The sequence below is a fragment of the Mastigoproctus giganteus genome, chromosome 1 (genome assembly GCF_048544385.1).
Source record: "Mastigoproctus giganteus isolate SK-2022 chromosome 1, ASM4854438v1, whole genome shotgun sequence".
NCBI classification, from domain to species: Eukaryota; Metazoa; Arthropoda; class Arachnida; order Uropygi; family Thelyphonidae; genus Mastigoproctus; species Mastigoproctus giganteus.
The window spans coordinates 186776020-186797543 of record NC_143575.1 but is presented as its reverse complement, the minus strand read 5'-3'; the positions used below and the strand labels follow the sequence as shown (position 1 = coordinate 186797543).

Here is a 21524-nt window from a genome sequence, read left to right as displayed (position 1 = left end):
TTCTGTGGGCAATCTTTTCTAGGATTTTGCTGAGGCAGCTTGAGAGAATTATCGGTCTATAGCTGTGGGGGTTGGTTGGATCTTTCCCAGGCTTTAGAAGTGCCAAAACAGTAGAGTGATGCCAGGAAGCTGGAAAAACATTTTCTGAAAATATACGATTGTAAAAAACCAGCAGCAAGCGCAAAGCTTTGTCATCAAGATGTAGCATCACATAATAAATCCCATCTGGCCCTGCAGCACCATTGTGGGCTGTTCTAATAGTATGCAAAAGTTCAGAGTATTGCAGAGGCTTGTTATATGAAAGAAGGCGGGCAGTGTGAAAGTTTATAGAATGCTTTTCTTTGGTGTTTTTAATTCGTTTGAATGATGTAGAAAAGGCTGATGCTGCTGAGATTTCAGCAAACGTACTGCCCAAAGCATTAGCAATATCTAAGGGACTGGATAGATCTTGCCCTTTCCAGGAGAGAATTGGAGAAGGCATAGTAGGAAACTTACCAGATAACTCTAATTTTTTTCCATATAGTTTTCTGATCAGTGTTTCTGTTAAAGGTCGATGCAAAACGGGTCCAGGATTCTTTCTTGGCTTGCCTTTGTACAAATCGTGCTTTTGCTCTTAGTTTCTTATAGTTAATGAGATAGGTTGTGGTTGGACATCGCCGAAATAAATTCCAGGCTTTAATTTTTGCTTTTGTACATTCCTCATTCTACCAGTAATTATAATGCTTGCGATTAGGGGGATTTGATAATGGTATTGTCTCCTTGGCCACTTTTAGAAGATGTGACGTGATGTACTCTGTCACATTATCAATATTCTGGAGCTGGATTTTTTCCTCATCAAGAGAGATTGATGTCCGAAATTTTGCCCAGTCTGCCCGAACAAATTTCCATTTCCTGCGGGGTTTGTTTGAAGGAGCCTTTGATATTAAAAAATTGCATATGATTAGAAAGTGATCACTGCCCATAGGATCATTTGAAACATGCCACTCTATGCTTGGGACCAGGACTGGAGAACAAATTGAGAGATCTATTGCTAAGGTGTGTCCAGTTGGGAGTTGTGTGTGCACCAGTATTGAGTATGGTAAGATTTTGCGACTCTAGAAAGCTTTCAATTAGTCGACCCCGTCTATCTAGTTTAGGGTCGCCCCATAAGGGGTGGTGCCCGTTAAAATCTCCTAATATACAGAGGGGTGGCGGTATCTGTATGAAGAGATCTTAAAGGTCTTTTAAGGAGTAAGTATGGTTTGGTGGTAGGTAAATTGAGACAATTGTCATTGAAATACAGTGTTATATGAACAGCGATAGCTTCTATTTCAGTTTGAAGTGGAATATGTTTAGTTGGGATATTTGAATTTATTAGGATTGCTACACCACCATGGGCAGCATTTGTTCTATTACGATCTCTTCGATAAAGGCAATAATTCTTTATCGAAGGAGAAATTTGTAAGGTTAGGTAAGTTTCCTGAAGACAAAGAGCAATTGGAGAATACCGGTTAATTAAAGCATGGATGTCATCTGTGTTGCAACGAAAGCCTCTGCAGTTCCATTGTAAAACACAGGCCATTATTTATGTTTAGTTGGAGCTGTATCTGACTGCTTTTTAAGGGTGGCTGGCTTATTTCGTTCCAGTTTTGATTTGTCTTTTTTGAAAACTGGTCGACCAGTATCCATTTCTTCTTCAGCATAGATTTCTAAAATTGGTTCTTCATGTATAGTTGTCCTGGGTATTTTTCTTTGATTTTGGGTTTGTAATATCAGATGTATTAGCACATATCTGAGGAGGAGATGCAGCTGGTATTATCAGAGGAGTGTTATTTGCCTGGTCTGAGAGTTTGGGTTGTTGTTTATGCACACTTGGTTGTTGCTCAGAGAGGACAGTTCTAGCCCAATCAGAAATTGACTTGGTAATGGGAACTGTGACATCTGTTTGAGTGGAGACTGTTTGGAATTTTTTTACTACATTAGCATAGGTACTATTTTTGTTTATAGTAGGTGAAACTAGTTTTCTTGCTTCTTGGTAGCTGACTTTGTTTTCGACCTTGTATTGTACTATTTTTTTTTTTTTTCAGTTTTCCATTTTTCACAAATTTTGGAATATGCCGGGTGGTCACCTTTGCAGTTCGCGCACGTCATTTTTGCAGCAGAACACTCACTCTGATTGTGATCTGAGGACCCGCAATTTGGGCAGACAAACTCCCCTGCATACAGTTTGCGAATGACCAAATTTTTGGCACTTAAAAGCACTGGACTGGGTTCGGGATGTAAGGTCTTACCTGACACCTAAGGTAACCAGCTTTTATAGTGGTAGGCAGGTTCGGTGTTTTAAATGTATCACTGTCCGAGTAGGGACAGACTCTCCATCTTTTTTGATGACGATTCTTTTTGCGTGTGTCACATTTTGATCTTGTAGTTCCTGGACAAGTTCATACTCCGATACATTTAAAAGATCCCACTCTGATATTATCCCTTTAGAGGAGTTTAAGGTGGCATGTGGGGTAACCTTCATGGGAATTCCACCAAAGGTAGATACTTTTAACACTCTCTCAGCGTGTCTACGTTCGGTCATTTCAATTAATAAGTCTCCGGATCTGTTGCCTAACCATTTTTGGAGGGCCAGCCACATTTTCAAGACATTTTTGTATCAAAAATGGGGAAAGCTTACTCAATGGTTGGTTTGTGGAGGAGTGTAGAATTAAAAAGAGAGGTACAGTATTATCCGTTCCTTTTTTTTTTTGTCGTTTAGCATGGGATGTTGTGTCATCATGATCTCGATCATGTCTCTCTAGGTCTGGACCAAAAGATCCATAAGTGGACTGTTTAATTTTGTCCATCTTTGCTCCTTTTTGCCCTGGGAGGGTGGCTTTCTTCTCCCAGATTTCCAGCCCCGCCACGTGGAGGCAGGAGCGGTGCCACCAGTGACCAAGCGATAAAGGAAGGTTAGTAGTTAGTGCGTTAATAAATAATCCTATGTACAAGAAGAAAGGTGTCTTTCTTTACTTTAGAACAGCAAAATTAAATAACTGTGAGAAACGAAGGATACTACTATAATTATCAGCCGCTCTTTGAGAAAATCGCTTTAATATCACTTAGAAATTGCTAGTCACTCGCTTGGCACTCGAGGCCGTTACTATACATGAAGAAGAATTAAAGCTCCTGTGAAGTTTCACTTTTCTAGGTATGGATGCAAACTTTCTGATACCCCCTTATATACAGCACTCTCAATTTGCCGGGATCGGATTAACCAGGACACAGACTCCAAATTAAAAAAAAAAAAAAAATCAACCAGAAATCATAAAATTCAAGTAATAACCAGAATAGGTATAAACAGATGTTTTGAAAGTCAAATAAACAACCAGAAGTGGCATTATAAGCCATCATTGGGAGATTAGTGGTGCACCTATTATTTAGCAACCACCGCTGCTAAAAAAAAAAAAAAACAGACCCAATGTTTAGTTAGTTTTAGTGCATCACATCCATTGTACCAAAAAAGGACAAATTTCGTTTCGTTATTTAAGTCAGGGATTTTTGTTTAGAAATCACGAAAATGATGGGCAAATGCAAGAGTTGTGCTTTCAATTAAACAAAAACTTGAAATTATTCAAAAGTTTGAAAACTGTTCATCTGTCAAATCTCTAAGGGACCATTATAATGTTGGTGACCAAACCATGTGACATTGTAAAAAATAAAAGCATTGTATTGGACACGCGTATGTAGTGCGTGGTAAGTTTTATCGTTTTTTATTTATCGCCATACTTTTTATGCAGGTTGCTGAAAATTTTTCGATACACTAAATCCGACTTATGTAGCTTCGGACTTGTTATTTACATTTTTTTTATGACTGAAGATTTCAGTGAAGATAACGTAAAAACCCACAGAATTCCAGCTATTGGTATTATCGCAAATGCAATAGGATCGAGTTTACTACCCGTTTATAACAGATTGCATTAACAGAAAAGCCCAGTAACCCAGAAAGTGCAAATTGTTTTATGGCAGTGACCTCCAGAAATGAGCTTTAGTAAAATGTGAGCTCGCGTGGGGTGATATAGTGAGTTTTTGCCTTAACCCTTCTAAGTTTTCAGAAAATTTTATTTTAGCCGATATCATGGTGCTGACTAAGAGAATAAGTGACAGCTGTACTAGTAAGTCTATCAAGAAAAGGTAAGCGATAGAGCCAGATCCGAAAATTAAAATAATAACGATGTATGAAAATGGCCAAAAGTTAACAAGTGTCGTGCGGAATTCAGATTTGTCAGTGGCAATGGTGAACACAAAGGAGAAAGACAGAATATGAGCAGTGAATAATAACCGGGACTACGAAATACATGTTTTTACAGTACAATAATATGCATTTTTTCTTCCTTTTATGTTTTCTTTTCTTAAGTGCCACTATCTGGGGACAGTAGTGAAGTGGCCAAAGTTTTTAATTGAAAATTTTGGCTACTTAGTTATATATATATTAAAAATATATAACAATTTTTCTTCATTCTTCTGAGGATATTATGCAGTTTTTGTAATTTTAGCACATCCAGGATATGGTAATGATATTTTATTAGTCATTCCCGAGTTATGTAAAACTCCACTTACGCAAGAAGTCCCGGAACAGGAGCTCACATCTGGTAAGTATGGGCTTGGCACACCCTGGGTCCTGAGCTGGATATCATCATTCTTCTCTTTCTTGGCGATTCCCTTTTGACTCTCGCTCTCTCTCTCTCTCTCAGGGTAACGCGGGAATTTTTTGACTGGTGCAGCATAAGCTTCAGGCTTCCTTGCACTACATAGCTAGCTAGTAATAACGTATCTCTTACGTATGTCGGAGACACTATTTTTGAATTAGCCGGGAATTTTTTTTTTTACCATCTACCCAGGAAAATCTAGTCTGTGTATATATATATATATATAAAAAAAGTACTATAAATAAGATTCTCAAAAACTAAATTAATGCAGAAAATGTAACAATTAATATAAAATTAATGCAACAATAGAAATAGGTAATTATTAATTAATAACAATGAAGTTTTGTTTAACCTAAAAAAAAAGTATGGTCGAGATTAATATGTACATTACTGTATTATTATTTGTCCGGTCCATTAAATCCGTTATATCAGGGGTCCGTTAAATCGAGTGTTTACCGTATTTTAAATTTAAAACCTTTCACAATCAAATTTCTGGAGAGTAGTAAATCACCTGGAAGTTTGCAAAACCACATACAGAATGTTTTTAAATATTAAAACCCCCACCCCCCCAATTTTAACTTTATAGACAAGAGTAGGATTACTGGTCTAAAATCAATTCAAAATTTCATTTAAAAAGGGAAAAAAACTAAAAAAATATTAAAAACTATAAAAAATAAACTCATCACTACTTGTTTTTATACAAGTAATATCTTTTTATGTTTCCATCGTATTATTTGATTTAATTTCAACTTCTGGTTCCAAATTCCACAGAATTTCTCCAATCTTGATTTTGGTTAGCCATCCACATTGTCTCTAAGTTTGTTGAAAGGGTGCACTCTTCTATGCTGATATTTGAAACTATCGTAAATATAGCAGCATGTCCCTATATAGTTTCAAGAGAAACTGTACATACAAAGAAAATCTGTTGATGAAAGAATTTAAGTATTCTGAAAGAACCTTCAAAACATATATACATGCACACTTACAAAAGTGTGCAAGGTATAAAATGACAAATATCTTCTTTACTTCTTTGAGCATTTCCTATTTGGCAATTCACACTTGTTAGATTCACCAACTGAATGGAATAAAATAGAATTAAAAAAAGAAAAAATCTGTACAAAGTAAGTGTCCTGCAGCTAACACATTTAATGTGTTTTACATTTAAGAGTCATCGGCAGGCATTACAAACGTTTTAATTTTCAGATATTAATAAAAATTACATACCGGTTACTGAAAGTATTGGTCTGTGATGACTAAAGTAGGATATATAATTTTTACATTAAGAGATTTTAGTTCACGACTAAATACACAATCTATAGTTGTTTCATTACGTGTAGTATTTATTGAAAGATCTGATGACATGTCCAAGTTGAAGAATGTTTTCATAAATGGGCAGAACTCTTTTCTAGCCTCAGAGTTTAACTGTAAAGAAAAAAAATTATATTCAATCTGAAGACACCTGGGGACTTGAAACCAAATGCGTTTTCGAATTAATGCATTTCCCAGTTTCCGAAAATATTTTTGGATCTTAAAATCTTAATATTTGTTTCTAAATTCCTTAGCTTTCAAACGATATGCTATACATCCACATAACCCCGTTCATTATGTGAGAAAATTTCCTTGATCAGATGTTCATATTTTCCACTATCCTGGAAAAACTACTGCAATTTTCAGAGGTTTGAAAATTTTTCCTCTAGTATACAGCTAAGATGAAGCTCTGTGCAAAATTTCATTAAATTTCTTCCAGCAGAAGATAAAATTATCATCATTTAAGTATGATTGCAACAATACAAGTTACAATAATTTGCATCTGGCAGCAGCTGAAGATGACGTCACTTCCATAACATTTTTCACATGAGTTTTTTGCTACTAAACTTTTGGAATGATGCCAGTAAAAACGTTTTTAATGCCAATAATGTCAAATACTATCATAAAGTCCCTTGCAAAAATTAAAACCCTTCCCTTTACCCTTGACAACAGTTCCCTTTAGATATGTTCTACATTAACACATGATTACTATTTGCTAATGTCAGAGTGAAAAAGTTGATCATGCTCTGACTTGAACATTTAAGGATTTTTAAGAAGTATGGGTGTGACTTGGCATCAAAAATGACTTGTGGTAGCTTGGTACTTTAAGCTTACATTTTTGTTAAGTCTTTCTTTCTTTTTTTAAAACACATTGCATTTGAAATTAATGATATGCTGTGAACACTTTCAACAACCAATTAGATTATGAAAGCATAAAAATATTGTCACAAACAAATAGCGTATTCAGACAATACGTGAAGTGATACTGGGCTGTCATCTATTTCATTTAGGGGAAACAGTTTGTAAATAACTGTATGTAGCATAATGGTAAAGTATTAACGGCAATCAAATGTGGTGACATTAAATGTGCTCCTGCCGTAGGGTGTTAATATATTGAGAAGTCCTTGCTACATAAATTTAACAGTAGATACTGCACCATGATATCAAGTTCACTAATTTTTTTAATTTCAATTTTTACAAAACCTGAAAAGAGTTACAAAAATGTACTCTTTTCAGGATGGGTTGAAAACTACTTTGTTTTGGAAAAATAATCCTAAGTTTCACAAAATAAAGGAGCAAATATTTTATTTTTCTAGTTCATTAAGCAACCAACAAATAGTCATTATCAACAGACCCTTTCTCTAACAGCACCATAGACAAGACATATCAGCACCAACACCTTATCTTTAAGGACTCTGACCAGAGAACGACAAAAATCATGGGTGAAATACATACACATCAATTTACACTCTTAGTTTCCAGCACTTTCAAATTATAATATTCCAGTACAAAAGTATATAGTGCTTTTTTTTTATTTTCTTTTTTAATCCCATTATTTTACGAACAAAAGTGCTTTGAAAGTCAAAGCTTAACTTCACCCAAAATTAAGTTTATCAAATTTGTAAAATATATATAGCAAACTAATATTCTTCAGAATGCAACTTCGATAGAAATAGTGTTTCAGATATATATAAAATGGCAGGCATCACTTAAGTTGCAAAGTATATATCTTTTAAGGATATGTTGAAAAAGCTCAGTCCATTCGGAGTGAATATTTCTAAAGAGTAATTCTATGCTATTCATATATTGTTTTATTATGAAAAAATAGGTTATCAACAACATGAAAAATAGGAAGTCCCAGTAAAAACAATGTCAAAAAAATGTTCAAAGCAAAGATCTATATGACAAATAACATTTAGTAGGCACATATACTGTGATTCAGTTAAAAACTGTCAACAGTGAATTTTTGATAACATGGACACCTTTTGGGCAGAATTAACGATTTGGATTTCTGCAGTTAGAAATCACAGCAACCTGGCATCTCTAATTTGGCTTATTCTTGGAGTTCTGGTGACCAGTGATATAGACCAAGAAGAACTTGATCTAGATAAGGAACACATGAAATATGGAAATCTACAAAGACTGTTCAAAATATTAACAGTTTTTAATCATTAAAGATTCTAAAGTACTGCATAATGTGGAATGCATTAACAAATAAGCATACTTGACCACATTGCTGCATGACAGTACCCAATGTCCTCAATGTTGGCCATTAACAAGGTTCCTAAGGATTAAAATTTGTATCCCAAATTTCAAATTGCTGTTTAAAGGGAAGGTCAACAGATTGGCTACATATTTTCAAATTGATCAACTCTTCTTTTGGTATTGCCTTTCCTAATCTCTCTTAATGTTTTATACTTGTCTCTTCCTTGCCTTACATTTTCTTGATGAAGTATGTCATTTTTGGTCAATTTGGATTCATCTTTTGATTCAGCCAATTCACTACTAAGCATCTAAAAGAAATGAAATTTCTTTTAATGAACACAAAATAAAATTATAAATTAAAATGTAATACCTCTAATTAACCAAAACATAGTAACAGATCAAAATACATAGAATTTTTAATGTTCTCATTCACTGAATTCTGTAACTTTTAAAATCATATCAACAAAATACAGAATTCTATATTCTGCTACAGTTCATGAACATCATTTTACATTGCCTCATGAAATTTCCAGTTGAATTTAAAAGGTTCAAATGTTTTTAACATCACGATAAAAATAAAGAGTACTTTCCAGAATTAGAATTGTGTAAAAACAGGTGACATATCAAGGAATTTTCTTTATGTAGTTACACAAAGAGGGTTTTCTGGGGCTGCTCAGATACAATGTGTGGGCTACTGAAATACAATATAGGAATGTTTAATTACATTCATCATTAAAAGCAATAGTGAAACTAATATCCATCATCTCTGATGCATTCCATGCACCTGAGAAGGTTCTGGCTCAGATGGTGCAGTTGTTCCAAGTTGTGTGAAGATTTTCTGTATGCACTGACCTTTCGATAGCCTCACAAAAAAAAACTACACAGTCATAATAATACAGAAGCCATATAATTTTCTTGTGCAGAAAGGTGGATGGCAAAATTGTTTCAATTAGCTTGAGAAAATTTCCATTTCCTGTAGGACTGAGCTGGTGGGTTTCTTCTTGTTAGTATAATGGCCATAGAAGCGCATCAGCTTCTATGGCCATAATGCACCTCCCAAAGTTTTTGCATTTTACTGTGATCCAAGTCAGAGGCGGGAATCGAACCCGTGACCTTTGGGTTGCCAGGCATGCACTTTACCTACCTGGCTAACCCGGTCGGCAAGAACTGGTGGATGGCTGCCCTAACAGCTACAACCTGTCATTAGCAGAATGTAACTATTGGGGAAAGGAAAAAATCACTTACCACAGCATAATTTTTAACAAAATGCTGCACAACTGGAATAAAATAGAGAAGCAAACGTAGAGGTCAGCTGCAGAGTTTAGTTCAGATGGTATCTGTATCATCATTGTTCTGTCTCTCTCTCTCTCTCTCTCTCTCTCTCTCTCTCTCTCTCTGTGTCAGGGTAACTCGGAAATTTTTTTTTTTGGCTGGTGCAGCATAAGCCTCAGACTTCCTTGCACCATATGGCTAATAATAATGTTTGCATTGATATAAAGTATTGTAAGATTTCACATGCCTAAAGTTCTTTCAATTGCCAATCTTGCCTGTCTAATTCCTATAAGGGGTAATGATCATTAAATTTCCCAATTGAGAGGGTGGTTTTGGGGAGAGGGGGAATAACCATGTTAAGTGCTCCTCAAGTTTACTGTAAAAGTAGTTATGATTTTGTGGAAGATATGGAGACAAGTGTTAGGATGATTTGCATAATTAAATAATGTACAGCAGCAGATTCTAGTTGGGTCCGAAGGGAAATTTATTTGGCTGGAATTCTGGAATTAATCCTGATAGCTGCACTGCCATTAACAGCATTTGTAACATTCCATTCTTGTTAATTTTTTATTATTTTTTATCATTATTATTGAGGGAGAAATCTGAGAAGTTATATTGATGGTATTAAATAAGAGTTACTTAATTTGCATCTGTATGTAAGTTAGGTTACAGAAGAAAAAGAATCTGAGCCAATTCAGCAAATGAAATACCAGTAGAGGTGATGACAGCAGTTTGGATGGCAACAGATGATTTTACAAGAATGGTAGTTTCGGCATAATTAGTATAATTGGCTTTCTTCTTTCCTGATGACTATTTTCAATTTTACTATTCCCCCCCATCCCTCCGGTTTTATACATTAGCATGTCTGAGAATGCACAGCTCAGGTACCTTTAAATGCTGCTTAAAAATAGTAATGCTTTTGGGATTTATAACATTTCAGTGGACTGTTAATTACAAATTGACGAGAGCAAGGTGGAATAGTGAAAGTAAGAATACTTTTGCTTGCAGCTAAAAAGATCTTTTTAAATCACAATTCACTCAGCTTTTAATCAAATTTCTTTCTTGAAGTTGTGGAGTGATCTATGCCATTCAGCAGATTCCAGAAATACTTTCACCAGAAAGGGGCCAATTTATTCACTAACTGATTAGCTGGCTGATCAAAGACCGAAAGAAAAGGTGGGTATGCAGTGTCTTCATACTTTTAGCACTGTCATTACCACAGTAACAAGAGCACTCATCTACAGTGGAGGTGGATGATGAATCAAGGACGGGAGAGGATTCTGTCTATCTTGATACTTCAAGGTGGACACTCTTTCAAAAATGGACTTGTAGAGCATCGGCCTAAGAAGCCCCTCTTCACACAAAAAACGATAAAGGCCCGATTGATTTGGCGTAAGGAGCATATCAAATGAACCCCCGATTAACAGAAGTCAGTTATTTTCTCGAATGAGAATAAATTCAACCTGCATGGCTCTGATAGGAGACAAACGATTCAGCATAAACGTGGTGAAGAATACCATCCAGACTATTGTGTCTACAGTGAAATTCCCTACCAGCCAAATGATATGGGGGGGGGTGCATTTTGTATCACGGAGTAGGTCACCTGCAGTTTATAAAAGGTTCCGTAAATGCCAATGGATACCTGGCTACATTGGAAGGCAAATTGCTGCCAACCATTAGAGACCATTTCAACCTGCCAAGTAACTATTTTTCAGGATGACTCTGCTCCTTGTCACCAGGTAAAAAGTGTAAGTAGGCACTTCTGTAGTTACTTTAGTTTCATTTCTGCATTAGAGGTTTGACAGTAATGTGCTTACACTTGTTACAGGTGAAAAAATGGTTGGAAGAACAGTCCATTACAACTCTTAGCTGGCCAGGAAACAGCCCAGATCTGAATCCTATAGAGAACTGTTGGCATCGTGTGGAATCTACAGTTGCCAGAAAGAAACCAAAGACCCTTCATGAACTTCAGAAAGCCATAATTCATGTTTAGAACCATGAACTATCAGTTGGTTATCTTCAGAAATTGATCTTGTAAATGCCTTGAGGGTGTGCTGCTGTCATCAGGGCCAGAGGCAGTTCAACTAAATATTAATTTGCACTTGAACTTTATTTTGTTTTCCATTTAAAAGGTTTTAAATATACATTTAAAACATATATTTAAAAACCTTTAGATATTCAGTTTTAGATAAACTGAAGCAAACTGAGGGGTTCTGATAACATTTCAGCCATAATTGCCATATTTTACCAAAACTGTTGTATAAAGGTTGCAAATGCTCATTTTGGAATATTTTGAGAGCAGTTGTCAAATATTACTTAGCTTTGCCTAAACTCTCAATAAATATCTTTTATTTCTATTTGTGATGCTAGTCATTAATGTAACATACTATCGCAAAAAAAGGGTTAGAAATGTGAAATTCCTAGGTGATACACTTTCTTTGAACACCAGTGTATATATATAAAGTTTTTCACCTGCCATAAATATTTTGTCAGTGATCACAGTGTGCTGAAGTGGGATTTACTCAAGGAGGTAACTACCGTCAGGGGTAAAGGAAAGGGTTTTTGTTTCCGTAAAGGGGAGTACAGTGGTCTCAGACAGTTTTTAAATTCTGTACAGTGGGATCAACTGACGATGTTACAAACAGTAAATTCTAAGTGGGAAGCATTCAAGGAATTAATCGTGGAAGCTACTAGACTTTATATACCGATTAAGAAATATCGTTCAAGGTTTAGGCCTAAATGGTTATCAAATGAACTAATGAGACTCGTGACAGAGAAGAAAAATGCATGGTATGCATATAAATTATCAGGTGACGCAGAAGCCTGTGGCAGATATAAGCTAGTCTGTAATCAGGTCACAAAGGAGGTTCGGCAGGCGAAGGCGGATTACGAGAAATCTTTGGCAAAAGATGCTAAGAAAAACAGCAAGGATTTCTTTACTTATATAAACTCTAAAAGGAAGGGGATGAATATGATTGGTCCACTTGACATCAATGGTTTGACTGTTGATGATCCTGCTCAGATAGCAAACAAACTGAATGAGTATTTTGCATCTACATTCACACGTGAGGAATTATTACAGTTTGAAAATGGAAGGTTATCAAATTGTAGCAGTGTGCTTAATGATTTTGTAATAACTGAGAGCAAAGTGGAGGAGAAATTGTTGAAGTTAAACATAAGAAAGGCACCTGGGGTGGATGGGATCTATCCAGTTATTTTAAAGGAGGCGGCAAAGCAACTAAGCAAACCTTTAGCCATAATTATGAGAGCATCCTTGGACTCAGGGGAGGTTCCCACGGACTGGAGATGTGCAAATGTGTCCCCAATTCACAAAGGTGGATCGAAGGGTGACACGAGTAATTACAGACCAGTTAGTTTAACTTCTGTTCCGGGTAAAATAATGGAGTCACTGGTTAAAGACGCATTGCAGGATCATCTAGACAAGACTGCAGCAATAATTCAAACACAGCATGGGTTTGTTAAGGGAAAGTCTTGTCTGACAAATTTGATTGGTTATTATGATGTGGTCACAAAGGAACTGGATGCAAAAAATAATTTTGATATCATATACTTGGATTTCAGGAAAGCTTTTGACATTGTTGCGCATGGAAGACTACTGTACAAATTGGAGCAGTATGGTATTAAGGGTAAGTTGCTACAATGGATAAAAGGATGGTTAAGTGGGAGAAGACAGAGGGTGGTAATCAATGGGTGCTGCTCTTCGTGGACTAATGTTATTAGTGGAGTCCCACAGGGTTCGGTGTTGGGTCCACTGTTTTGTGTATTTATCAATGATATTGATGAAGGTATATCAGGCTTAATGTCGAAGTTTGCAGATGACACAAAGGTTGGCAGGGTTGTTAATGACAGTAATGGCAGTGTGCTACTGCAACAGGATCTAGATAATTTGGGCAGATGGGCTAAGAAGTGGCAACTGAAGTTCAACCTTGACAAATGCAAAGTACTGCATATGGGTAGAAGTAACCCCAGAGAAACGTACCAACTGTGTGGTACCACACTTAAGGTGGTAGAAAATGAAAAAGACCTGGGAGTAATTGTGCAGTCAGATATGAAGTTTTCTGAGCAATGCAGACAGGCTGCTAGGGCAGGTCATGGGGTTTTGTCAATGATATATAGGAATTTTGCTAGCAGGGAAAAGGAGGTGATTGTCCCTCTGTATAAGGCAATGGTCAGGCCACGCCTTTAGTACTGCGTACAGGTCTGGAGGCCTCATTTTAGGAAGGATGTAGATTTGCTTGAGCGTGTACAGAGAAGAGCAACACGATTGGTGAGGGGAATGAAGGGATTCTCTTACGAAGAGAGGCTTAAGTTCTGCAAATTGCAGTGGCTGGAGACTAGGCACCTGCGCGGTGTTCTGATTGAGGTCTATAAGGCCTTGAATATGTTGAGCACGCTGAATTCTGATGGGATCCTTCCACTTGTTCAGATTACGAACCTACGGGGACATAAGTTCAAATTAAGAAAGGATAGATGTAGAATAGATGTGCGGAAATTTGCCTTTAGCCAGCGGGTGGTTAATTGCTGGAACAAACTTCCATCTGTCATTGTGGAAGTTGATAGGTTAAATAAATTTAAGGAGGAACTGGACAGGCATTTGGAGGGAATGGTGTGATTTTTTTTTTTTTTTTTTTGGCTGATGCTGCATAAGCTCCTACACTTGCTTTCTTGCATCATGTGCCACCACCACTACTACTACTACTATTTCTCCCTTCTACTTCCAATTATTTCAGTGCACCTCCTAACTAACATTTTATTGAAATGTCCTGTGATGAGCATTATTAAAGTGTCAACTACCTAATTATTGAATGGAAGTTATGTTATAAATTTTTCTGGGCTATATTTCTACATAATTGTACTTTAAAAAGAAACATTCATTAAACAATGTTTTACCATGACAATAATAGTACATGATTGCCATAACTAATCTATTTATTTAAGAAAAACTTATGTAAATGATAATAAAATAAAATTTGCCTTCTACATTAGTTTTGCTGCTTATTTCTTGTCAATATTTCTCCACAGCATTCCTGTTCGAACGTAATTTTTTTTCTGTTTTATCCCATATTGGCCGTCTCATATAAAATTTTTGAAATTAAAGATTGTGTCCATGTTGAAATCAGTGCCTAGTGTCAACAACCACTGAGCTTAAATTAAAATTCGTTTCAGCAAGCAAGGAGATTAACAACCAGCACTAACCAATTCTGAAACATTTTTATGGAAATGATTGTCTACTTGTGACTTGGTGGGGGAAGGGGTTGAAGAGGTGAATCACTTTTTCATTTTTAATGGGTTAATTATGGGTGATAATCAGCAATTTTATTATTTTTTGGGGTTTAGCGTAGTAATAGAAACTAAACAGCATATGATTTCCATTACTAAGCTAAATACAATATGTACTTTTCAAAATAATTAAGTTTCACTTAATGTTAATTGCAGACGGGAAAACCTAGATTAATTAGGAGACAGGGAATATCAAACTGACGTGTTAGCAACTGTCTTTTTAGGCCGTGCTTTAATAAAACAATGGATATTTTATGCATCATGAAGGCCACAATTTGTTGTGGAAAGCAAATCAGTAAGAATAAAAAAAAAAAAAAAAAGCATTTATGAAAAAATTCGATGATAATAAAATGCAAAGAAATATTTTTAGAAACATTAAGTATAAATCTAAAACCTGAAGTAATGAAAAATTAATTTTACAAATTACAACTTTATTTCTTCATTGTCATACTGATTATTATTATTATTTTTTTTAAGATCTGAAAACAATAAGGAACTGATAGGTATACCCATTCCTGCACATTATAGTAGACAATTTTGAATATCATAATTTATGTAATAAATTTGAAGGTTATCAAGGGCAATTTTTAAATATAGCAGGCCCTCGTTATAATGCAGTATGCTCTACTGCTGATTCGTTATAACGCTGTTCTTATATTATAACCCATGTCTCACTAACACTTTTACCAGCGTACAGATTGAACTTTTGGCATGTTTAACGAAAACATTATCTGATGCAGTCAATAGCTTGAAAACGAATAGCAGTTTCCCCCCTTTTTTTTTTTTGGCTGATGCTGCATAAGCTTGCTTTCTTGCATCATATGCCTCTACTAATGCTAATACAATCTGTTAGTTCAAATAAAATGGTAAAGCATTAGAATATGCAAACAAGTAGTGTGAAAAGCCTTACTTTCAACTGTTCCTGAAGATGTTTTTCTTTTGATACTTGGGTACTCCGTTCCTCTTCTGGCCTTGGCAGATTGATAGAATCATCTTTAGATAGCTCAGCACCTAAACAGTTAATTCTATTATTAGAAGTAGATTATTTAAATAATAATCTAGTACTTTATGTATTTCATATAAATACATTTTATGTATTTTATATTTCATGTCACCTATAAGTACAAATAAGTAACTTGTCGGAAGTTATCTGGAAGGCCTCAATTTCTTTAGCTAGACCATCTGTAAGTAATCTGGGGATAAAAAAAGAATAAGTCCTTCTGTTATAAAATTACCTTGATAACCTGTTACAGTCACTCAATTTTCTAAATGTGAATACTAAAATTATTAAGACTACCTTGTTAAAAAACACTTTCAAAAGAATCATGTGAATAAAACCAGTAATCCATAAAATTTAGGATATGTCAATGACAATCGCATCACAGGAAGAAGTTATTCAGTTAGAGCAGAACTTTCATAGTTTGGAGGATCTGCTCTAATTGATGTTCTCAGCTGATCCCCCCCCCCCACTATCCCTTCTCCACTCCCCATACAACAATATGACCATTATTCCACAATTCGGACATTGCATGCTATACACTACCCCACTCCTACACTCTTCAACAATCAGTTCTCGCTTGCTTAATAATAGTGTACAAGCAGGGCTGTAGTGGTATACACCATATACTCTCTGGATTTTTTTTTTTTTTTTTTTAGGTGAAGAGCACATACCTTGTGGTTTTTGAAAGACTTGTAAAAACAAAGTATTTACTGAAAATTAAAAAATAAATGTATTATAATTTTATTCTTGTGCAATACTGAAGTTTTATTTTTAATATATATGGCATATATATAAATAAGAAAATATTCCCCCCACACACACACTCTCAGGGATTCAATTAATATGCACAGTATACTCTCTGCTTTTCTAACATTGATAGAGCATACCTTCTGCTAATTTTACAACTACAGCACTGTGTACAAGCCATGTGGGAATTTCATGCACTGTATACAACAGGACCAACAAATGTCACGAACAATCAGTAAGGAATGTACGCAGGGCTATCACAGCAAGCATAACACTCTGGGCTGCCTAAATCGCCATAGAACACACAATGTGAAGGAATGAGCCACAAGTGATCTGCAGTATGCTCACCCCAGCGCCTAAGCAAAGATCGGGACAAATGTTTGTTGCCTGTAAATCTGAAGGTGAAGCTTCTACTTTTTTTTTTGGGTTGCATGTGATTTTACTACATAGCTGATTTACAGTCAGCTAAAAATCTCTTGGAGGATTTCATTTCTGTAGCAATTTCCTCCTTCAACAAACTGTTCCAAGCTGAAAGCCTGTTTTCAAATGAGTTTATTCAAAGGAGCTTTTGTATAGCAATAAGATAAATATGATATTGCTGGTGAGCCCATGAGCACATGTGGGGAATGCCATGGTGCAATTAATGTGTTGGGAGAGTTGATATGCAGGCTAAAATACTGTCACTTGTTGAAAAAAGACAGTTGGAAGGCATGGAAATAAAAAAGCCTTTTCCATTCTTTTAATATTTTAAGTTATTGAGTTATGACCTCAGAATCCATCAACCTTGGAGTAAGATCATACTTACTTCTCTTTGTAATGTATGTATCCCAGACTTAGATGTGGGTATTAGCCTGGAATATCCCTCACTGCCTTTTCTTGTGCTCTAAGCTAGAAACAACAGATTTTTTTTTGTTGCTGTGGTGCTCTAAATTATTTGAGTATTTTCCAAGTAGCTTTATTCTTCTCTGCTTGTGGGAATCAGAATGGCTGATACCCATAGGCAAAGTTTTTATGCAGCATGGTGTGGTTGGTACCATTACAGACAAATATTTATTTATTTGTTCACATGCCATACTTCAAATTTCTGTATAGTCCCTCAATTTAATTTTCCATAAACAAGGATTTTCTACAATTCAATGAACTAATTCTTTGAATATCAAAATACCCTGGACAATGCACAAAACTAAAGAAAGCATGAACTGTGCATCCACATTGTTTCTGCAATGATGTTTTCTGATAATCAACCCAGATGATCACTTTGTGAAGATGATAGTTTTACCATTAAGTATTAATATGAATCGGATAGAAATTGATAATGAAGAGTTGAAGAATATATAACACTGAAACCAACAATCAGTAGCTTTTAACAGCTTTAAGATCACTATTAGATGGGCAGAGTCTCAAGAAGAAATTGTTATTTATTTTGGTTTTTTTTAGGAGCATTAGCAACTAAGGCCATATTGCTCCGGGATATGCGGTGGTCATTCCCTGACCTTTCCGCATCCTCCGTATTTGGTGGTGACGGGCTCGAACCCCGGTCTAATCAAGAAGCGTGTGCTACGCACTGCTGCTGCTCCTTCCCACCTGGTTACGGAGACGCCTCAAGAAGAAATGAATGAAAAACTAATTTACATGTCTGATGAAAAGACAATCATGTAGAGAAAAGAACTATGAACTATTTTTAAAGCAGCCAAACATTGGCAATTTTAAAGTGCTGTATAGAGCACATTTATTTACATAATGAGTAAATAAGAAATGCAAATTACTGTAATTTTCTCTTATTCATATGGAGATTGAGTGCATTCAGAATCTATTATCTGATATCATTCTACTGTTGGCATTCGTGGTATTATCTGAAAATAATATTATCTGATATCATTTTACTGTTGGCATTCGTGGCGAGCAGATGTGCCTATTACAGCTCTTCATAGCGACACTGAAGAAGCATAGATAAAAAGGGATTAAAGCAGGATTTCAAAGGTTTTTAGTATTAGTATATTGTAAAGTTTATTTTAATAAGTTGTTTCCCCGTAATAGTTTGATTTATTTTTTTATATTATAAATATAATTTTTTGAAAGTTTCTTTCATTAATAATTAGTAAATTTCATAATGGTTATTACATGATCTGCCTTGAACACTTCGTCAGAGGGTACCATGACTCATATGGAAACAGCCGATAGTGATTTCCGGGCGAGTCATGATTTTATACTTTGCAGAACCTGTGGCATGTATTCCAAGATCGATCTAGTGGATAATCCTAACTCACTTGGAGATATTTTCTTTATCACCATTGTAAGGAGTGTACTGATCTTAAGTTACAATTTGGTGCATTGCTAGAACAATTTGAGTACTAAAAAAAAAAAAAAAATATGGGTGCTCGCCCTCGAGAATAACGTAACTGAGAGCTCATCAGGACTCAAGACTCTAGCAACCTACCAAGTAAATGCACTCCCGATTCGGACCCTAGAACAGCATAACAAAGTGCAAACTACTCTGGTTCAAAAGGACTTAGTTTATTAGGAGACTCCATTGTCAGGGAAATGGAAAATATTTTTTGTAATAAGGATAAGTGGAATAGAACCAGGGTATGTCTGCCAGGAGAAACTATTAATGATGTCACAAACAGACTGGCAGATTTTAAAGGGGGAAAAGAGAATATTATTATTCATGTGGGGACTAATGACATTAAGCATTCACAATCTGACGATTTGTTAGACAAATATAAGACCACACTGAAGAAATGTTGTGAGTTAGGTCATAATGTCTGTGTCTGCAATTCTGCCCAGGCACAATATGAGGGATTATATGCTGAAAGCCTTGAGGCTAATTATGTGGATTAACTCAAGACTTGGACTCTGCATGGCTTTTGGGGGGAAATTTCTATTAGCTTGGCCCGCACTTGTAGGTAGAAGGAATCTGTTTTGTAGAGACGGGATACATTTAAACAAAGGCTGTGGGTGCAAAAGTTTTTGCCAGTATTATTGAGGATACCTTAAAGGTTCTGCGAAATTGCGAGTTTGGGGGAGGAAATAAGGGTAATATAGATATGTGGTTATCTGATAGTATTGGTCAAATTAACTCTGCACATACCTCAAGAGCATTTGTTTGTTACCACAACAGAACATAGCAGCAAGATGTTCTGAGGGCAAAAGTGTTTCAAATGAGTGGGTAGCAAATGCCAGGGAAGCAAGCTTAAATAACTTTAAGGGGTGTGTCAGGGTAGTTAACTAAACAAGAACACTGCCTTAATTGTTTATACAGTAATGTCAGAAGTATCGTCAATAAAATGAGTGAATTTGAACTTGTCCACTGTTTAGGACAAGTAATGCTGACATAATAGGGCTTACAGAAACGTGGTGCCACCCGGAGAAAAGGGATGATGAGTTTCAGTACGGTATGTATAATGTATTTAGGAAGGACAGGGAAGATAGAAGGGGTGGTGGGGTCATGCTTATCAAAAGTAGCATGAGAGTGACGACAGCTTTCTCGGATTCAGACGTTTTGCATGCTAGTATAGAATCTGTATGTTGTGAAATAGTTGGAAGCAAAGGTATAATGAGAGTGGGCAAGTAAGCGTGAATGTCTTATTATGGGCGATTTCAATTTGCCACTAACTGATTGGAGCAAATGGGAAGGAAACTCCATATGGGGGGACAAAATTTTAAAATCAACTAGATGATTGTTATTTGTATCAACATGTCAGGGAAAGTACTAGCGAAAAGAATACTCTAGACCTCATTACCCATGAACCAGATGATATAATAAGGCTGACAGTACAGGAACCAGTAGCAGGAAGTGATCATGGATTCTACGGTGGATGATGAAGAGAGAGAGAGAGAGAGAGAGAGGTAGCAGTAAAGGCAAAGGAATGGGTTATAATTTCAGGCAAGGAAATTATGATTGCTTAAGATGCTAACACAGCCTCTATTAACTGGGAAGATATCTCATAGAGAGCAAATACAATTGAACTATGGTATACCTTTAAAACATTAATCAACAGAAGCCTTGAATGTGTATATACTATTAAAAAAAAATAATAATCCACGAGGAGGATTCCAAGTTGGATGAATAATGAAGTTGCCAGATTACTTGAGCAGAAAAAAGACAGCATGGAAAAGTTACACAGCAATAAAAAGTACTGAAGCTTATAACAGCTACAAATTAATCTGTAATAATGCCACTGAAAATGTTAGACTGGCAAAGGCAGATTATGAGAAATCAGCTGGCAAAGGGGGGGAGGGATAAGGAATCCTTCACATATATAAATGTAAAGAGAAGGACAAACTAGATCAGACCCTCATGTAATGGACGTGGGATAGTATTAGATACCCCAGCTGAAGCTGCAGATGAACTCAAATTACTTTGCATTGATATTTACAGAAGAAAATATCCTTCACATCAATGGGAAATTCTGGGAGTGAAGTTGAAAAAAAATGTAATTAATGATGTTGAAATTTCACATTTATTCAATGAAAAAAAACTTTCGCACCTACAGGCCAGTAAGGCTCCTGGGGTTGATGGCATTTACTCTATAATCTTAAGGGAAGCAGCAAGTGAGTGAACTGAACCATTGAGGCTAATTATGACAGCATCACTGGACTCAGGAGTGATTCCACTTGATTGGAATAGTGCCAATGTATCTCCAATACATAAGGGCAGTTCTAAGAGTGAAGTGGGAAATTACTGGCCGGTTAGTCTAACTTCAGTAGTAGGGAAAATCATGGAGACCATGATCAAGGGTGGAATTCAGGATCACTTAGATAGAAATGGAATTCTGAAGGATACTCAGCATGGTTTTGTAAAGGGAAAATCATGTTTAACTAATCTGGTTAACTATTTTGACAGGGTCACTCAAGAGCTGGACTTAAGGAATAATTTTGACATTTATTTGGATTTCAGCAAAGCATTTGACCCAGTCCCACATGAGCGGTTACTTTATAAGTTGGAATCACAGGGAAAATCCTTAGATGGATAGCAGGGTGGCTTCAGGGCAGGAGGTTGTGATAAATGGTTATTCCTC

General features: G+C 36.0%; 1 protein-coding gene across 1 annotated transcript in view; it reads right to left on the bottom strand.

Annotated features, from left to right (window-relative positions):
- Positions 1–7266: 7266 nt before the first annotated feature.
- The window catches only part of LOC150091369 (moesin/ezrin/radixin homolog 1-like), a 220619-nt gene continuing 206361 nt past the window's right edge, over positions 7267–21524 (bottom strand). Inside the window, exons 14-15 of the mRNA XM_090375244.1 lie at positions 15667–15767; positions 7267–8491 (exon numbers count right to left, since the gene is read on the bottom strand). Of these exons, the coding sequence (XP_090231370.1) occupies positions 8327–8491; positions 15667–15767 (266 nt within the window). The 3' untranslated portion in view covers positions 7267–8326. The remainder of the gene's footprint in view (positions 8492–15666; positions 15768–21524) is intronic.